At 40.5% G+C, this 20,160-nt stretch overlaps 1 protein-coding gene across 1 annotated transcript in view; it reads left to right on the forward strand.

The window, feature by feature from the left end:
• cnmd (chondromodulin) overlaps nucleotides 1–20,160 on the forward strand; it is a 71,403-nt gene that overhangs the window by 11,072 nt on the left and 40,171 nt on the right. Inside the window, exons 3-4 of the mRNA XM_043691168.1 lie at nucleotides 6,610–6,750; nucleotides 7,137–7,250. Of these exons, the coding sequence (XP_043547103.1) occupies nucleotides 6,610–6,750; nucleotides 7,137–7,250 (255 nt within the window). The remainder of the gene's footprint in view (nucleotides 1–6,609; nucleotides 6,751–7,136; nucleotides 7,251–20,160) is intronic.

The following is a 20,160-nucleotide window of genomic DNA, read 5'->3' on the forward strand; positions in this document are numbered from 1 at the left end:
ATGTGTTTCAGGTGTAACTCAGTTCTCATTAGGGGATTGTTGTTTCACTGGCTGGTTACCGCCTGTGTGTTACTCTTTTCTCTTTTACTTTCGAGAAAAGGACAATGTTGATTTTTGTGGCAGGACTTAGCCCTTGGACTCTAGTTTTCTTTGTTTTTTTTTGTATGTGTCTTCAGTGTTTTTTGGTGTTTGGGCTGAGCCCTTGTGAAGAAATACATATAAATAGGAGATTCAGAATCTCTTCCTTATGGGGACTGACTCCAAGCTGGTTGGCCATAGCCAATGTACAGTGTACAAAGGGTGTTGTGGTGACTGGTTACTGGCCTCTGTGCAGTTATTTCAGTTGTGTGTGTGTGTGTATATATACTAAAGATTATTTATTTATCACTATTACAATGACTATGTATCACCCTTTTTAATCTCTGTCCAAACTAAACAAAAAGGAAAGGAGATATGTTATTTCCATAATAGATCTGCCACCCCTCAGCTGCACCAGTTTAAGCTGTTTATTACTGAAATTCACAAGTTGTTTTGATCCTTTTTCTCCAGTTTGTTATTAGAGTTGACCTCAGAGGTTTGGGGGGGGGGGGGCGGAAACATTTATTGAATAAAATGAGACAACAAAGCAAATAGTTGGAGGGAATTTATTTCAATGTCAACATAATTGACCATGCAGGATAAATACATCTCCAACTGAAATAACCACATATGTCCCTCTCATTATCAGCAACAAGTTAAAAATGAGTAAGAGGGAAATTGATAAGTACAACTGCCAAAGGGAGAAAGAAGGGTTTCCTGAGGATGGTTACACAAATTGCAATGAAGGTGATTAGAAAAAAACAAGTGTTTGGGGTGGAGAATGATGATGGGTGTCATAGCTGAAGCTAAGCAGAAGAATTTTCAAATGTATATTTCTGCATCATGACAGCAGGGCATGAAAATCACAAAAGATGCAGTGTGCCTCAAACTCCTCCTGAATATGAAGTACTAAATGTTCCAAATGGCTACTTTCTCTAAATATTCACAAAGCGAATCATGAAGAACATGTGCTCCCCCAAACCAGTATATCCAAAGTAAAATCAGACTGTGTTACAAATGGGAATCCAGTTAATTGGGTTTAAAGCAAATTCCTACGGCTGAATTTGACCTTTTTTTTGTCTTAATCAGAGTTGTCGAGTCTTTTGGAAAATGTCACTACAAGACCCAGTGAGCTCTCTTGCCCTATCATACTCAACCTGTCTTGTTAATTACCTATCACATCCCCCTATGATGTGTCTCAGCTGATTTCCACTCCATCTTGCTGCCTGCTGTTCCCGGAAGAACTCCCCATTCTTTGTATATCCTGGAATTGGCTCACATCGCTTGAGTCCATGCCACCTTTTTTTGTTAAAGTCCTCCTTCTTACCCAAATAAGCACTCAGTCTGGAGCTACCCCGCAGAGTTGCTGACATTTGTTTGAGATATGGCAAATACGGGTAGGGATGGTTCGGGATACATGGATTTTGGCATCCTGCTGTTTGGCACAGACCATGCCAATGAAGGACTTCCTCCCCCAGGACCAGCAGTGGAAGCCACAACACCAAACCATGCCAGCTTGGTCTGAGGTTGCCATCCAGTCAGTGCACCCTCTGCTGTCTGGAAGAATGCGCAACACTGTATGGTGAAGGTCAATGGTCTCCACTCCACCATCCGCCACAATAAGTTCCAGCACATTCTTTACGGTGCCTCAGGCTCACTCTATCTCTGCTACAGTACCCACCTCCCATCAAAGTTCATACTGTACTACTCTCACTTCCATCTGCAACATCTTCCCCCACTCACTGCCACCTCCCCCAGTTTCCAACTAACCTTGCGCGCATGTCCTCTGTGACTTTTCTCTCTCTCTTTCTCTCTCTCAGGCCACCATCCCACCAGCATTAAAAGTAACAGCTGTGTCACCCACTTTCATCTCCCTTGAACACTCGTCTCTCTCATATTCCAGAAAGTAAACTGCACACTGTAGGGCAGAAAGGGTCCAGACCAATGGTTGGCTGCCCACCATTTGGTTCCACATCCCTTATGAGAAGAGGATCCTGACTCTGTCCAGCCCAAGCAGGGCCTGCACTAGGATCAGATTACCGAACCCCTGAGCAAAGGCTATCCTCCTTGACTTGACTGAGTCCTGCCAACAGTAATGACAAGCTTCCTGACTTTGTGTCTGCACTTAACAACATGGCAAGACAGCAGTAATATCAGCCTGATATCTATAGCTGAAGGAGCAAAGCACAAAAAGGGATCTGCAGGGAGGGATACATTCTAGGTGTTATGGACTAGGCCCGACCCCCTCAAAACCTTTCAGGAAGGTAGCCCAGACCCTAACTTTGCTGGTTGTTTTAAGCAGGTTGTGAAGTGGATATTCCAGGAGAGATGCAGCAGGTCCAACCACTTAGTTTTAAACAAAACACATTATTTACAAATAAAACGCAAACAAAAGAGAAAGGTTAAGTTATTCTGTCTTCCAATCTGAAAACCCAGCAGGTCATACCAACCAAATGATATTGTTCCCAATACTTGCAACAATCCCCATAAACACCCCTTGGCACAAAAGGTAAAATCAAACACAGGGTCTTACAGGAGAGAAACCAGAGAGAGAGAGGGTCAGCATGGACTTGCTTCTCTTGGCTCCAGCAGCTTCACAACAGACTGCCAAAGCCAAATCAAACCAAATCACGGAAAAGCTGAGCTGGCAGGACTGGCCACCCCCCTTTCACAGCACAAGAGTCTTTTTTAAAAAACCTTAAAAGCCTTTTTCCTGAGGCAGTATCTGTTAGCTATAATCAAACTGGCCCTAAAACCCTTCAAATGTAGACTTTTTGGAGTCTGTGTCTTTTACAACCTCTTGGAAGAAAAAGCCAAGGACAATATAACCTTGTTAAAGTAGCATCATCATCACACAGGTCAGCAGTATGAAAACAAGTGGACAGCATGAAGATGCAGCCTGGTCCCAGTCCTGTGTACATTGTAACTAATTCCACAGTTTCCCTGCTGCAATACAGTAATCACACATGCAGCATTGAAGCGCAGAGGCATCCAGTAATTAGATCAAAGATATATCATGAGGGTTATTAGAAGCTTGTACATATTGGATGCCTATGTCCATGGCTATGGAGCATCCCTGAGATGTTGGTGTCTGATTTCCAACACTGAGGTAATTCACACAAGCTTTGAGATGAATCTCTTGGGTACCCACTCTGACTTCCATATTGGGGTTTCCCCATATCTAGCTCATTTGGTTAGCTTGATAAGAAGGGAGGATATATATTAATGAAGCGAGTGGTCATTAACAAGGTATTTAACAAGTATTAGTTTGCGATTTTTGAGAACATTTGTAGCCCAAGTTGAGGTTCAGGTTGTAAGTTTGCTCGCTGAGCTGGAAGGTTTGTTCGTCACGATGCTAGGTAACATCATCAGTGAAGCACCGGTGTTCTGTCCTGCTTTCTGTTCATGTGTCTTGGTCTGCTCAGGTGGATGATATCATTTCCGGTTCTTTTTCTCAGAGGTTGGTAAATAGGGTCCAAATCGATATGTTTATTGATGGAAATCCAGTTTGAATGCCAGGCTTCTAGGAATTCCTGTTTGTGTCTCTGTTTAGCCTGTCCTAGGATGGGCGTATGTAGAGGAGTCCCCTTGCTCTCTGCCTTTATTCCTGATGAAGGGCTTTTGCCCGAAACGTCGATTTTGCCTGTCCTCGGACTTTGCCTGTCCTCGGATGCTGCCTGAACTGCTGTGCTCTTCCAGCACCACTGATCCAGAATCTGGTTTCCAGCATCTGCAGTCATTGTTTTTACCTTATCAAATATTTACAGGCAGTCACACATTTGTCTTCAATTTTTTGTTACATAATGGAGCTGTTTACCATGTTACTTGAGTATCATCTGTACACAATTAGTTATGTAATTGTAGTCAGTGTGAATTCAGAAGTGAAGATTCAGTCTGATGGATCTCTCTAACTTCTTTGAGAATGCCTACTTGAATAGATATGAAGTAGGTTCAATGAATGGTGCACTGTGACCTTCAAAATGTGATTTTAATAATTGAATTCAAAGGTATGCACAATTGTAGAGTATGGATATGGAACAGGTTAAATTAATGAATACAGTAGTTATGTTGAACTGAATTGGTATGGGGAGTGGGCTGATGGTATTCAAAGTTGGTGATGAGAATTGTCATTTTTTATAGAGTACCTGAATCAGAAACTTATGTAAAGTCGCCAGATGTTTAAAACGGTACAGGTGGGGAGAGGCATTCAGAAATTGAGATGAATTAGTCAATGTACTGTTAATAGACAGCTCAAATAAGATAAAATTTGATGCAAGCAAAGTAAGTGTCTGTACAGGAAGGAAAATATAGCTAAACTTACTCACAAGTGGTGATAAAATGGTTAAGAATTAAGTTGAAAAAGATTTGGGTACCCTTAGTTAATTCAGTACAGTAATCAAAAGCTAATAAGACATTGAACTACATAGCTAAATGGTCATCAATTGGGTAGAATAATGGTCAAGTTTTAATACTGCTTTTGTCAGGCTGCATGTTGATTACAGTATTTAGTTCTTATCACCAAGAAAGGAAAATATGTTCGGGTGCTGGAGGTAATACAGCATAAGGCTGATTCCCAGAGTAAGGGGCTGGGTTCTGAGCAATAATTGAAGAATGTTGAACTTATCATTCAAAAAGAAATATTATCTGAGAGGTGATGTTACTGAGGGAAAGAAGATTGTTAACTGTATTAGAAAAAGTGAAGCCAAAACATTAATTCAAGGAGAAAATTATAGAAAATATTTCATATGAATGCCAAGTTTTAAGACAGACATCAAGAAGTTTTTTCAGGATACAAAAAGGTTTGCTTCCACTTTGTGATGAGGAATCAGCAAATATTAATGCATGGAAATACAAGTTGAAACAGATGTAGAAGGAGTTGCAAGTTTGCACGTATTATTTTACATTATTGGACAAAGTCAAAATCTGTCTCAATAAATGATTAACATGGTATAAACTTCCAGATAAGAGTCAAGGCTTACTGCTTGCACCATTCAAAGAAAATTGGATGGTCCGGTGACATTAGGATCAATCTGAATGTATGAAACAAGCTGAAGGTGAATGGCCTTGCTCTCACAATGAATTGGATGAATGCCACACTAAATGTTCTCAATTCCTTTCAAAGGATTTTTACGACTACAGTGGTAAAACTAACATCTTTAATTTAATGTTTTGAAATATAAATGGAGCCCGGTGCTGATTACTTAATCTGGATAATGGTGTTGAGAACAGTGAATCTGAAACCTTGTTCAGTATTAACCTTTTTGATGTGAGAAATGATTGACTTCGGTTAACTGATGTAATTCACTTCAGTTTCTGAATGCGCAACAATCTGATCTGATTTATGTGACTCTTTCTTCTATGAAGACATCATGTTAGTGCTCTGAAGTAAAAGAAATGCTTTTCCAAGGACATTGTATTATCCCTGCCTCCCCCCCTTTCACTTCAGTGTGAATAGACCTTCCTGGTCGGCTGTGTTTAGATAAATGGAAGTGGACAGCCTTGCCCACATCTACAATTTATCTGAGAAACTGCTCAATTCTCAAAAAGCCATTTGGACATATGATGGCTTCAGATGAACTGCGAAGAATCAAAACCATTGTACAATATACCGCACAGAAAAATGAATTAATTGCTTTTAATGTTTGGTCCATCAACATTGCTGTTATGTTAACGTGAGGTTATTTAGTCAACAGCTTAACAAGTGGTAAAAACAATTCAAGTATGCTAATCTAGCAACCTAATGAATGATACCTTCATATAATGCATTGACCACAAAGTATACCTTTCTCTTTATTAAGGTAACAGTTCAGTGGTTCGTCTTTACCAACATTGCATTGAAATATACTTCATAATTTTAATCCTCCCTAATTAGTTTAGCAAGTTCCAATTTCTATTTATTTACTAAAGAAAACCAACTGACTTGGGTTTGTGTATACCATTTGCCCACACTGATGATGTTTGATTTTTGACTGCAACCAAACAGGAGCTGTGCAATGGATTGTAGCTTTCTTATGGCATTAATGACAAAGACTATAAAGGAGCTGTCTGCATGAGTATCTGCTGTATGTTGCATAGTAGCTGGTTTAAAAGCCTTTTGGGAGAAGTCTGAGAGCAAGTTTCACTCAGTAAATTATGGAGATTTTCTTCTTTAGCACTTGGATTTGGCTTAATGCCTAACTGAAATATATACAGCGAAATCAGACAGCACACTGCAGCGGTGACTGGAACCAAATTGGCCAAATGGGAAATTAGGCAATTTCCTGAAAGCCCCAATGAATGGTTTCAAAGTGCTTTATTATTCTGCATCCTCCTTGATCCATGAGAGTGCCAGGGAATCCCAATGCTTTTTGGGGGCAGCAGAAGTCCATCTCTATTAGGCCAAAGTCAGTCCCATCTGACTTCCGTTTGTGCTTTCTCAACTAAAAACAAATATCCCTCTTTCTCTCTTCTTTTCAAATGTGGCAGCATTGTACAGAATGTTCTGCACTTTGTATTTAACCATTTCCTCATAGTAATAATGTTGGTTTACAGATATACAATATGCATTATAGCATGAGCGTCAATGGAAAGATAAAAGATGGATCTCTGGAAATTGACACTGAGAACAACCTTGAAACATTCAGGACTGGAAGTGGCAGTGAAGAGGCAGTGGAGATTCATGATTTTCAGACTGTAAGTCAAATACTGTGTCTTCAATCTTGAGAACCCATTTTCTTTTGGCTTATCCACAAGTATATTGTCATAATAATCTGGTACATTAAGCATCATGAATTACATTTTATTTGCTTTTGATTGAAACCATTTGTAACAATAGGCCTCATTAGATATTATTCGCTATAAGATCAGTACCCAAGACAATTCACTGATCAGGTGCTTGGACTTGTAACCTTCCAACTGAGGGGTCACTGAGCTCTGGTTACTTAGCTAATGATGACTTGAGAACAAAATTAACAATGTGTGAATGTAATTTTTGATTTGTACCATGTTTCAGTGGAACTTGATAGGAAGTGTGGATGTGCTTGCGAGCTGTTTAATTGTAACTCATTGCTGTGTTACAGGGAATTACAGGAATTCACTTTGCTGGAGGAGGGATGTGTTACATCAAAGCGCAAGCTAAAGCACACCTGCCTGATATTGAGAACATGAAAACTGAAGCAATTGCACTTGAGCTTGTAGGTGTTATGCGATTTTAATGTTTATGGTTTTAGAAGACTAACACCCAGGTAACATAATCTTTAAATGGAGAAAGCAAGCATTTTGATGCCATTTCGAGTTAGCGCTTGTAGAAACTTTCATTCGAATTGATGCATAATTTGCAGGTTCTCGTTCAAGACCTCATTGCCATGTCAATCAAGTGGAGACGCAGTTTGCTGCAGGGCAGATTTTTTTTTTCCCCTTGAGTATGACATTCTGATTCAGAAGAGAATCTGGCCTAGTTGCCCAGATACTGTGAAATTCATACAGTTGGACAGCTGAGAAAAACCGTCTGAAGTCTACTCACTTACCGTCCCAGTGGGAAAGCAGGGGAATGAAAAAACAAGATCTATGTGCAGGTATAAAATGTAGAAGATGCGTTGCACAACTTAAACAAACGAATAGTTTTATCAGCCAGATAAAATAGCACATGCAGTAATTACTGAAAGCAGGGAGCAAATTCAATTTGGAAGTCTTTAATATTTGTCTCACCCGTTATTATATTATATTATTTGCATATGCCAGCCCTGAGCTAAGTCTATTTTACCTGAATAGCTATGATATATTATACTTTCGTTCCTGTTTATTATCAGTGGGCCTAGTCCACCTGGGGTAATTAGTAGAATTACTGATGAGGCAAACAGTCCTTTAAATAATATGTATCAAGATAAATTGAGAACTGCAAACATGTTTTAATCTCGCATGTAGTGTTTAATTAGACTTTAATTTTTGACCATACATGTAATATTTGACAGTTAAGGTCTTTGGACAAAAATGGAATTTGAGGGACTATGTTCAATTACAATTTTTAATGGAAAATTTAACGTGCTTTTTAAAAACCTGACAAGGTTTAAAGAGTTCCTGACTTGTAGTTGCAAATGCTGTTTAGAAGCTGATCCAAGTCCACATGCAGCATTATAACTTAACACAGGTAGTATTCTAGTTTGCTCTATTAATGTACGACAAGAATAATCAGCTTTAGTGCCTTTGTACAGCATAAAACTGGTGTCTAACCCCTTTTTAATTCACCAGAAAGAAGTTGCTTCAAACTGTTACCACTATCACAGAAAGGGTCAAAGCTCTAATTGTGATGGTGCCAGTGGCCAAGAGGATGTCCCTATTGGTCTATGACCCCACACACACAGCCCATGTATCAAAGGCATCAGAAAGAATTTATGTTGATCTTCGAGAAATAGGATGAATGTGGCTGCAAGTGAAGAAGTGACTTTCACAACAAAGGACATAAAGTAAATTGAATTGCATTTAGCCCACCAGACAAGAACAGCAACAGAAGGGACTCCTGGCAGTTTAAAAATGTCATTAGAAATAGAGATGATTGTGTCAAATGTCTCCTGCCTTGAATTAATAGAAGTATAAAAGGCTGAGGATGTGGGCTTCCGCAACATGCACGGTAAGGGTCTTTTTTTCTTACCCTTCAATAATGCACCTCATTTTCTGATTTTAATGATTAGCCAATGATATCAATGCTGAGTTCATATTAAAAGCAGTTCAGCATTTGTTCACCTCCTATATTAGCTGTCCTGCAATGATACTGAAAAGGTAGTTAATATGGATCATTGTTAATATGGATCTTCTCTCTCTGTACAGATTAACCTGGGTTGTCTGAAGTCCAAGGACATGCACCACATGCACTGTCACAGCAAATGCAAGTGCTATTTTATACAGCCTCAAATGAAATTGAGGCACTCAAACTAATAATGATGATTGTATGATACATTAGTACACTGATCACTGAAGATGTAATACAGCCACTAGTCAAGGGCAAATTGAAATGACTGTTTCAAAGTCACAGGTAGTGCGAGATGGAGATGCTGACGTAAAAGTAGCTGAGTATGGAGCTGAGAAGGTTGGTTTTCATAACGTTTCAGCAAACACATCCCTCGTTAGTTTTGTTGCACAAGCAGGGAGTTGAAGATAAGTCTTCCTACCTAATGGATAGTTTTTGATTTGCCAATTCCTATGTCAGTAGTGTTTTGAAAAATTCTCTGATTCTCATTGTATTTGACCTGGAATCAAATCTTAATGTTCCACAAAGACTGATAAGTTTACTTATAAGATATCCAGTAGTATAGCTTTTGTGGAAAATTAAGTAAGCCTAGAACACATGCAGAACTTTTGGAAATATGGCCCTGTGCATAAAGCCTCCTTTTGGTCAGAATTCCGTGGGCCATATCCGAGAAAAGCTGGAGAAACCTTTTGAGGGGATATGCAAAAGACACTATCCAGTTCAAGAGCTTGATATTATTATATCCTTGTATTATGATTCAGTAGAGTTATATATTGGGTAATACTGACACATCTCTAACTGCAAGACTCTTAGACTTCTTATTAGAAGGTGCAATGCAGCGCCTGCATTAGCGAAATGGACATTTAGGTATAATTGGGAATTCCAAGAACAAAATTTCAAGAACAAAAATGAATTCAATGATGGATGAGGAGCTATCTTTAGTCAGGAGCTATCTGTAAATCAGTCAAGGAGAGATACTTAATTGAAGTGAGTGCTCAGAAGACATCTGGAAAAGTTCTAGCAGGATACAGTTTCACCCTCTAGTACAATATTTGAGCATTGAGGAAACCATTCACCAATACTGAGCTTGATGCCTCTCTTTCCACTGATGTTAACTGATGTTAAAACAGGACTTTGATTTCTGTTGTCTGGAAAGCTTTCTCAGCTATTAAATTATGTTATGTATTAGTCCACATGTGATTTACACCTGGAGTAAAGTACACCAAACAACCAGGTGGAATTAACATGGTAAAATAATTTAAAATGTTACTCTCCTCCCCCCGACTTAGAACAAAGACAATTTACAGCCCAGGAGCAGGCCTTCGGCCCTCCAAGCCTGAGCCGATCCAAATCTACTGTTTAAACCTGTCGGTCAATCCCTAAGCATCTGTATCCCTCTGCTCCCCACCTACTCACGCATCCGTCCAGACACATCTTAAATGAATCTTAAATGCCTACCTCTACCACTGCTACTGGAACCGCATTCCGAACGCCCACCACCCTCTGTGTGAAGTACTTGCCACATGTATCCCCCTTAAACTTTCCACCTCTCACCTTGAAAGCATGATCTCTCGTTATTGAATCCTTCACCCTGGGAAAAAGCTTGTCATTATCCACCCTGTCTATACCCTTCATAATTTTGTAAACTTCAATCAGGTCCCCCCTCAATCTCCTTTTTCTAATGAAAATAAACCTAACCTACTCAACCTCTCTTCATAGCTAGCACCTTCCATACCAGGCAACATCCTCGTAAACCTTCTCTGCACCCTCTCCAAAGCATCCACATCCTTTTGGTAATGTGGCAACCAGAACTGTACACAGTATTCTAAATGCAGCCGAACCAATGTCTTGTACAATTTTAACATGACTTGCCAGCTGTTATACTCAATACCCCATCCAATGAAGGCAAGCATACCATATGCCTTCTTGACCACTCTATCCACCGGTGCAGCAACCTTCAGGGTACAATGGACCTGCACTCCCAGATCTCTCTGACCATCAACTTTTCCCAAGGCTCTTCCGTTCATTGAATAATTCGCTCTAGAATTAGACTTACCTAAATGCATCACCTCACATTTGGCTGGATTGAAAGCCATCTGCCACTTTTCTGCCCAACTCTCCAGTCTATCTATATCCTCCTGTATTCTCTGACAGTCCCTTATGCTTTCTGCTATTCCTCCACTCCATTTTGTAATAGTCCCACCTTCCCCAGAATCGGTCCCAATGTCCAACAAATCTGAACCTCTCCCTCCTACACCATCTCTTAAGCTACATGTTCATCCTGCCTATATTTTTATTTCTACCCTGGTTAGCATGTGGTACTGGTAGTAATCCCGAGATCATTACCTTTGAGGTCCTCCTCTTTAACTTCTCTCCTAGCTCCCTGAATTCTTCATTCAGGATCTCATTTCGTTTTCTACTTATATCGTTGGTGCCTATATGCACCAAGACAACTGACTGTTCACCCTTCCCTTTTAGAATGCTCTGCAGCCGATCTGTGACATCCCTAACTCGAGCACCTGGGAGGCAACATACCATCCGGGAGTCCCATTTTCGGCCACAGAACCGCTTATCAACCCCCCTCACAATAAAGTCCCTTATGACTATGGCCCTACAAGTCTTTTTTCTGCCCTTCTGAACAGCAGTGCCCACCACAGTGTCATGAACCTGGCAACTGCAGCCCTCCCCGGTGACCCAGCTCCCCCAACACTATCCAAAATGGCATACCTGTTTTGGAGAGAGATGACACCTGCACTGCCTTCCTACTCTTTTTCTGTCTTTTGGTCACCCATTCACTGTCTCCCTCAACAATTCTAACCTGTGGTGCTATCCACGACCTCCTTAGCATTATGGATGCTCCACAGTGAGTCTATCCGCAGCTCCAGAACCGTCATGTTGTCAAACAAGTCAGACACGTTCCTGAGCTCCCACATCAAGCAAGAGGCACATGCATGGGTCTGAGGTCCCCTGCCATTGTAAAAGCTTAGCTTTATATGAACTAACTAAAACCAAACAATGCCCTTAAATATATGAAAAAGAAAGATAAAGAAAAAATAAAAGCCTTACCTTACAGAATCTGTTTCTTCCAGTTAGCGGGGGGGTGAGGGAGACACTACATGTGTACTATCTCAGGTTTAGCAACTGCCCAAATATAAATTAAGCCCTTACCTTCCAGGCAGCCCTCGCTTCACTCTACCTTCTCTCCTCGCCGCTCTGTCAAAATGGAGCTTGGTGATTATCAGAATTTCAGGAAACATTATCGGATTTGAAATATAATAAGTGTTTGTTGACAGTGTTCACATCTACATTCACTGCTTCCTGGGATGTAATTTCACAGCAAGCTCCCTTAAATAGTTCACCAAAGAAGACATGATCCATCTTTGCAGTGTCTACAACACATGCCACAGGGAATGTTCAAAATGATTTTAAATGTTACAGACCTGAGAAAAGATATTTGCAATGACCTGCAAAAAAAAAAGAGGATCATGCAGCTCAACTTAAAGTTATGAAGGATTAAGAGGAATCAGGTCTTGTTGGTTGAGTGTAAATAAAGTCTACTGTTCACAAAAAAAGATTAATTATACATAAAAAAATTTAAGCAGGAAACATTTAAGATCCACAAGCCATGCAAAACCTATCAACAAACTGGAACTGAAAAAAATACATGTATGGTTCAGATTAACAAAACTAATTTAAAATTTCAGTAATACAGACAAAATTCAATTTAGACAAATGCAACATGCATTCCAAATCAAACATGTGTAATTTAATTGTGACTTCAGTGTTAAACAAATCCATGTATGAAATTCATTTAGAGTCACGTGGAAGCAGAGATGTTCTTTTCAAGTGATTTTTCTTCCTAAAACAACAAATTGCAGCTTTTTAAAAAATATGGATAAATTGTATGATTTATGGGTTTGCTATCCACTGTACAATTTGAATAGCAAGTGTAAATGTGTTACCATTCAAGGTCTTCCTTTCTAATGTTGAGAGGCAGAACCTAACTTGTAGAGAATCCAGACATGAACTTGGAGGTTAATACAATACTGAGAAAAGCAAGAAACTTTCTCTAATTGATATGGAACTTTCATAACCCTCAAATTTAACATTCTAAAATGAGGCCTCCACTCTCCCTTCAATGGATCTAGAAGCCAAGACAAAACAATAATATTGTTGTGCACAACAAGCATATGCTGCAGAAAGTCTTCTCAGCTGAATATTTCATTTAGTCATGCTCTAAGTTACTGTGTTATATTGGCGCAGCTAGCCTGAGTCATAAGGACAGCCTTCTGACTCCACTAACCCCTTCCACCTCCCCAGAACTCTTCTCAGTTTCACTTCCTGCACCACCAGAAACCAACAGCCACTCCCTGCCAACAGTCTGAACCTTAGGATCTAACCTACCCACCTCCACTACTGGACATGACAAACCCCAAATGACATCTTCCCCTCCCTCTCTTGGCACCCAACCTGACAATTCACCTTCAAAATGCCTCAGACCAACAAGACCAGAATCCTTAACCACTCCATTCATCTGGCACTCTATCCACCTGGCACCATAATTCCTTAAGCAAATGACCCCATAACCCCACACTTACCTTTTGTCAGCTCCTGTGAATAGGTTAGTATCTAAACATCTAGCAGTGCTGCTGGTCATTGAGATTTAAGCATGGCTTTCCGGCTGCTGGCTAAAGGAGTGTAATTGTCCTGTGCTTTCAGGGAGCTGTTTGATTTCAGGTACATTCCTCATTTCTGAAGGAGATGGGATTTGAACTCCAGGCTGGAAATGCAGACCCCTGCCCTAATAGGGAAAGAAAATGGAAGCAGAGTGGCAATTGGATTGCCAATCCTTGGAATATCCAGATCAATCACAATCAGTCATTCAGATTCGCACAGAACCAACTAAGGGAAGAGTTTGTGCAGGCAGACAGACTTTGTTATGGTGTGCTTCAAATTGCTCAATACTCTGGGGAAGCAATGCATTCAGCAGCAGTTCATAAAGGGGTTCCAGGGCAGGAGTGTTCAACATAAGGTTCAAGCATGGTTTGCACCTGAGAATAAGCAGTTGTTTGATGCTATTATAGCTCAATTTCTCTTATACTGTTATACTGGCCTCGTGGACAAAATGGTACAAGATCGTAAAGAGCAGAATTTCACATACAATATCGCAAATACCTTGAGCCCGTCACATTAAGGTTAAGCTTAAAAAGACTAAATGTGTAAGGCACAGTGATACTGAGCCCCTCACAGACTCCTATCAAGTACTGTATTATATTGTTCACATTCTGCAGTGCTGTACTGTGAGAATGTCATTGAGGCACATTCTGACTTCAATAGACAGAAAACATTAGGTCAATTGAAGAATTGCTTGAAAATGTTCTTTGCAAAATAAATTTTGAGCTTTTAGAAAGGAAGAATAGACTTCTTTCATGTACAGTTTCCTTAAGCATGTTACTACCTCACAGTAATCTTACCACACAATCACACCTCTGCTAAAGTAAAGGAGTAAATGAACTTTATTTATAATATGCCTATTATATCCTCACAACATGTTAGAACATGATAAATTATTTTTGAAATGCAGACACAGTTATACAGGCAAACACAGCAACTAATTTATAAGGTTCCACTAACAAGGAAAGAGTGAATGACAATATAATCTATTTTTCATGGTTTTACTTAAAGCAGAATTATCTCTATGAATCACTTATTTCCTGACACAATACGTTGCAAAGCTGGATTAGTACGAAGGTGTGCAATAACAGATATGAGGACAAACAATTGTTACTCTGAAATCTGTCATGGTACACAATCCCTTTGTCGCAGCTCATAATAACAATGAGAGTGTCTTATGTCATAAAGCATACTGCTGCTGCAAGAGCCAGGTGTGTAAATCAAAGATGGTCTGTAAGCAGAACCAACATGCTAGGTAAATGACAACCGATGTCCTTGCAGTAGAGATTCACAGATCTCAGTGTCCAAAGTTCAGTTCTGACACAGAAGTCAAGAAGAGATGGTGCTCAGCAAAGTAGGAAAGGATTGTGTTTCTATCCCTCAAGACAACAAAGTTTCCAGTCCATCTCAACTCACATGTCAGTAGGTATGGCAGAGAGAGAGCAGAACTAAAAAGTGACGACAAGTTTTTGAATGAGCAATAGGTAAGTGTGAGTCTTGCATTTTGGAAAGTCAAATCAAGGTAGGAGTTTCAGGGTGAATGGTAGTGCCATGTAATGGAACAGAGGGATCTTGGAGATCAGGTTCACATTTTTCTGAAAATGAAGAAAGATTTTGGCACACCGGCCTTCATCAGTCAGGACATTGAGTATAGAAGTTGGGAAGTTATGTTGCAGTTATGCAGAGTGTTGGTGAGACCATACTTGGAGTATTTTGTTCAGTCTTGGTCCACTTGTTATAGGATGGATTTTATTAAACTAGAAAGGGTGTCCAAGAAATTTATAAGGATGTTGCCTGGACTCAATGGTCTGAGTTATAGGAAGGGATTGGACAAGCTAGAACTTTTTCTTTCGAACGTAGGAGACTGAGGGGGGGGGGGCTTTATCGAGGTGTATTAGATCATGAGTGTCATGCATAGAGTGAATACACTCATCCTCGATTCCCAACCCTGGGAAAAAGACTAAGAGAGCATCAGTTTAAGGTGAGAGGGGAAAGAATAAAAGGGAAATGAGGGACATGGTTTTTACACAGAGGGTGGTAGGCAGAAGTGGTTGAGGCGGGTACATTAACAACACTTAAAAGGCATTTGAGCAAATACATGGATAGGAAAGGATCAGAAGGATAAGAGCCAAGTTTAGGGAAATGAGGTTAGTGTGAATGAACATTTTGGTTGGCATGGACCAGTTTGGGCCAAAGGGCCTGTCTCCGTAATGTATAACTCTATGAGCAGGATCAAACAACTGGTAGACCACCAGAAATTGAGGAGGATACATAGAGTACAAGGGGGTACAGTGGAGCAAATGCTACTGAAGTTAATATAGTCACTGGGTGGCGTTCCTGCATGATTCCTGTCTCTGTTACAGAAACTAAGGATTCAGCACTCAGTGGCTAAATGACATTCCTTTAAAATCCACTGTACATGGTAATCTATGATTATCAGTATCCAAGAGAGACACCAGTGAAACCTTCCAGCTGGCCAGCAATTTTACTCTTTTCATAATATAATCAGTTTGGTGAAGTAGTTGAATGTTGTATATTATCCACAATGTAGCAACACAAAGGAGAGAGGTATTTGCAGAGCCTACAATGATTTGATGAAATGTCTTGTATTTAATTAATCTGTTGCTGGGAGGATTCATCTGTAATTATTTCAAGAGCTGTGAGAGCACCATGGATTTCTGTTGATGGATATAGAGGAAGTGTGAAGAGAAGAAAATGATTTAAGCAATTTTTTTTTTCTCCAAGTAGTTTAAGAATAAGTGCCGAAGCTTCCCAATTTAAGTATCTGATGATGCGATATTTGAAATGTTATGTTAATGTTTCACCTATTTCTCCTTCATGGAATGCTGCTTTTACCTTCCTATTCTGGCACGATACTGTTTTGGTTGCTACTCGGGACAGTGAGATTTTGCAGAGCAAGTTTATACAGTGACTGACAGTGGTTTTGGTCTGTATTGCCATGTGATTTCTGAAACATTAAGAAACATGCATCAGAAACCATCCCATCACTTCTAAAACAGGAGTGTAACAGATAAAAGTATCATTAGAATTCACAGAAGAGGAATTAATGCATGATTGAGAGGGACCTTGACGTTTGTGAGAACAGCATGAAATAGACCTGCTCAAACAGGTTGATGTTAAGAAGGAGGATGTGCTGAAAATTTTGAAAAACATAAGGATAGATCAGTCTCCTGGGTCAGTCAGGATATACCGAATGATACTACAGGAAGCGAGGGAAGACATTGCTGCGCCTTTGGTAATGATCTTTGTGTCCTCACTGTCCACTGGAGTAGTGCCAGATGATTAGAGGGTGGCAAATGTTATTCCCTTGTTCAAGAAAGGGAATAGGGAAGATCCTGGGAAATACAGACCAGTCAGTCTCACGTCTGTGGTAGGCAAATTATTGGAGAGGATTCTGAGAGACAGGATTTATGATTACTTGGAAAACTGTAGTTTGGTTAGAGATAGTCAGCATGGCTTTGTGAGGGGCAGGTCATGCCTCACAAACCTTACTGAATTCTTTGAGGATGTGACAAAACACATTGATGAAGGTAGAGCAGTGGATGTGGTGTATATGGATTTTAGCAAGGTGTTTGATAAAGTTCCCCATGGTAGGCTTATTCAGAAGGTAAGAGGCATGGGATATAGGGAAATCTAGCTGTCTGGATACAGAATTGGCTGGCCTATAGAAGACAGAGGGTGGTGGTAGATGGAAATTGTTCAGCCTGGAGCTCGGTGACCATTGGTGTTCCACAGGGATCAGTCTAGGACCTCTGCTGTTTGTGATATTTGTAAATTTCTTGAATGAGGAAGTAGAAGGGTGGGTTTGTAAATTTGCTGATGACATGAAGGTTGGTGGAGTTGTGGATTGGGTGGAGGGCTGTTGTACGTTGCAATGGGACATTGACAGGATGCAGAGCTGGGCTGATAAGTGGCGGGTGGAGTCCAACCTGAAAAGATGTGAAGTGATTCATTTTGGAAAGTCGAATTTGAATACAGAATACAACTTTAAAGGCAGGATTCTTGGCAGTGTTGAGAAACACAGGGATCTTGGGGACCATGTTCATAGATCCCTCACAGTTGTCACCCAAGTTGATAGGATTGTTAAGAAGGTGTTTGGTGTGTTGTTGGCTTTCATTAGCAGGGAAGTTGAGTTTAAGTGCTGTAAGATTATGTTGCAGCTCAATACAGCCCTAGTTAAACCTCACTTGGAATATTGTGTTCAGTTCTGGTTGCCTCGTTATAGGAAGGATGTGGGAGCTTTAGATAGGGTGCAGAGGAGATTTACCATGATGCTGCCTGGATTGAAGGGCATGCCTAATGACAAGAGGTTGAGGGAGCTAATGCTTTTCTTATTGGAGCAAAGTCGAATGAGAGGTGACTGGATATAGGTGTACAAGGTGAGAGGTGTAGGCAGAGAATTTTTCCCAGGATGGAAATGGCAATCACGAGGGGGCATAATTTTAAGGTGATTGGAGGAAGATTTAGGGGAGATGTCAGAGGTAAGTTCTTTACTGCTGTGGTTCTGTTCGCCGAGCTGGAAGTTTTTGTTGCAAACGTTTCGTCCCCTGGCTAGGCGACATCATCAGTGCTTGGGAGCCTAGCCAGGGGACGAAACGTTTGCAACAAAAACTTCCAGCTCGGCGAACAGAACCACAGCAATGAGCACCCGAGCTACAAATCTTCGCACAAACTTTGAAGTTCTTTACTGCCACCGCTGGCAGTGCATTCCATGCACCCACCACTCTGCGTAGAGTCAGAGACATTAGGGACATTTAAGCAACTCTTGGATAGGCGCAAGGAAGTTAGTACAATGAAGGGTATGTAGATTCGTCTTAGAGTAGGATAAAAGATTGGCACAACATCGAGGGCCTAAGGACCTGTACTGTGCGCTATGTTCTGTGATTTTAGGATAAGTGCCTCAAACCAGCTGCACAGAGTTTAAAAAGAAAAACTCAATTTCATTGTGCAAGATCCAAATGGCTGCAATTAACAACCCTCCATGACCAAGACCACATCATTCTGATGAAATTGACCATCCTCTTAGTTCTACTCAGTGAGAAAGATAGCTGTACTGACTCTGACAGCCCCAAACCCCCAGATCACTTTGTCATATGTTGCACTGAGAGCCTGTGGTTGTGGGCGGTGCTGCCTCAGTTTAAGGGGCTGTCCAGTTAGCAGTTGTGGAGGAAAAACCGATATTGAGCTTTTACAAGAGGCATTTTTTACACAACGAGGTGTCATTTATTGCATTGATAGCAAACCGGTACCAGTTACATTGACTTGGTTGGCATGATTATAAGGCTGGCAATGACACACCTGTCTTCATTGGCACCTTGTGCTGAATTAACTTTACTCAAACATTGTGTGACATCATTAGATTGGATGGACCTTTAATGCAGCTTCAACATCAACTCTTTCAGAACCATTACCTTAAACAATATCCATACTGAGAAAAATGGTTTATGTTAGTATTCGTTTGGAATGAGTTAGTTGCTTAAAGGTTGAAGCTGTGGAAATTTTGACACTGACAGCTGGCACTCTTCCCTGTTAAATCTTCCCCTCCTGAGGCACAGCCCTTGAGTCAATGCTCCTGTGATAGTATAGTTGCTGTGGAGAATAGCAATAAGATTGTACTGTACAAATTATATGCCACCAGACATCTTTGCAAGCTGCTTTACAGTCATTTTTACTGGTATTCCTTAACTAAGTTCCATTCTGTGGAGGCATGAAATATATGCATTTTAAGCAAAGATCAGTATCATGAATCTCTACCATTTATTCCAGTTGTCATGACAAACAGGCAGAGTGCTGCTTATGCAATGTCTACATCTTGAAAATATTTCTGTTCATTTAGAAAAGCATCACAATAGTAACAGCTTACTGTCTCCAGCATGACGTTAGAATCCCCAACTCTCAACTATCCCCAGGTTTTAACACTGGTCTGGAGTAATGCTTCCTTGAGTAAAGTATATACAGGTCGATAACGTGATGGTTGCCTTCTTGTGCAACCCCGCATTATAGAAAAATTGCGCTTTAGAAACAGAACTTAAAGTATTGACGATATAATCGGATCACAGCCAACATGTTTTAAAAGTTCTTGCGGTAGAAACAGTGTCCCTAATTCGTCAATCACCTTACAGCAAATTTGCGTTAACGAAACATGCGTTGTCGCAAAATGACTTGTTTATGTGCGAACATTTTAATGCAACAGGCCAGAGAAAATCACTTGGAATCCTGGAATACATATGATAATCTAAGAAAGAGGGAGATAAAAATGTTCATCATGCTGAAAATGCTGTCTCTAAAAATCCACGTAAGCAGTGTTTCAGGATGTCATCAAACTGCAGTAACCTGACAGGCAGCAAGGATTTAATGGGTGATGGCGGGAACTTTTCTCCGAGGCAGTGGCCCCATCCCCCAAATTAACAAGTCAGTGAGGCCCCAGCTCCACTGGGTCAGGAAACCATCATCTAATTTTACAGTCATCAAGCTGTATAGTCGTTCAAGCTGTGGCTTCCAGCTCATCTTAGTGAATGCCCTGCCTCTAACAGTTGCTGATCAATCAGATGTTTAGCTGCTATTCAGAGCCAGCGGTGTCCTAGAGAATAGTAACCAGTGGTACGTTTCACCTGTGTCAGTCAGGCTGTCCTGAGTGAAGCTTTGGAGGCAGCAGTTAGGTATCA

This window comes from Chiloscyllium plagiosum, chromosome 6 (genome assembly GCF_004010195.1).
Source record: "Chiloscyllium plagiosum isolate BGI_BamShark_2017 chromosome 6, ASM401019v2, whole genome shotgun sequence".
NCBI classification, from domain to species: domain Eukaryota; kingdom Metazoa; phylum Chordata; class Chondrichthyes; order Orectolobiformes; family Hemiscylliidae; genus Chiloscyllium; species Chiloscyllium plagiosum.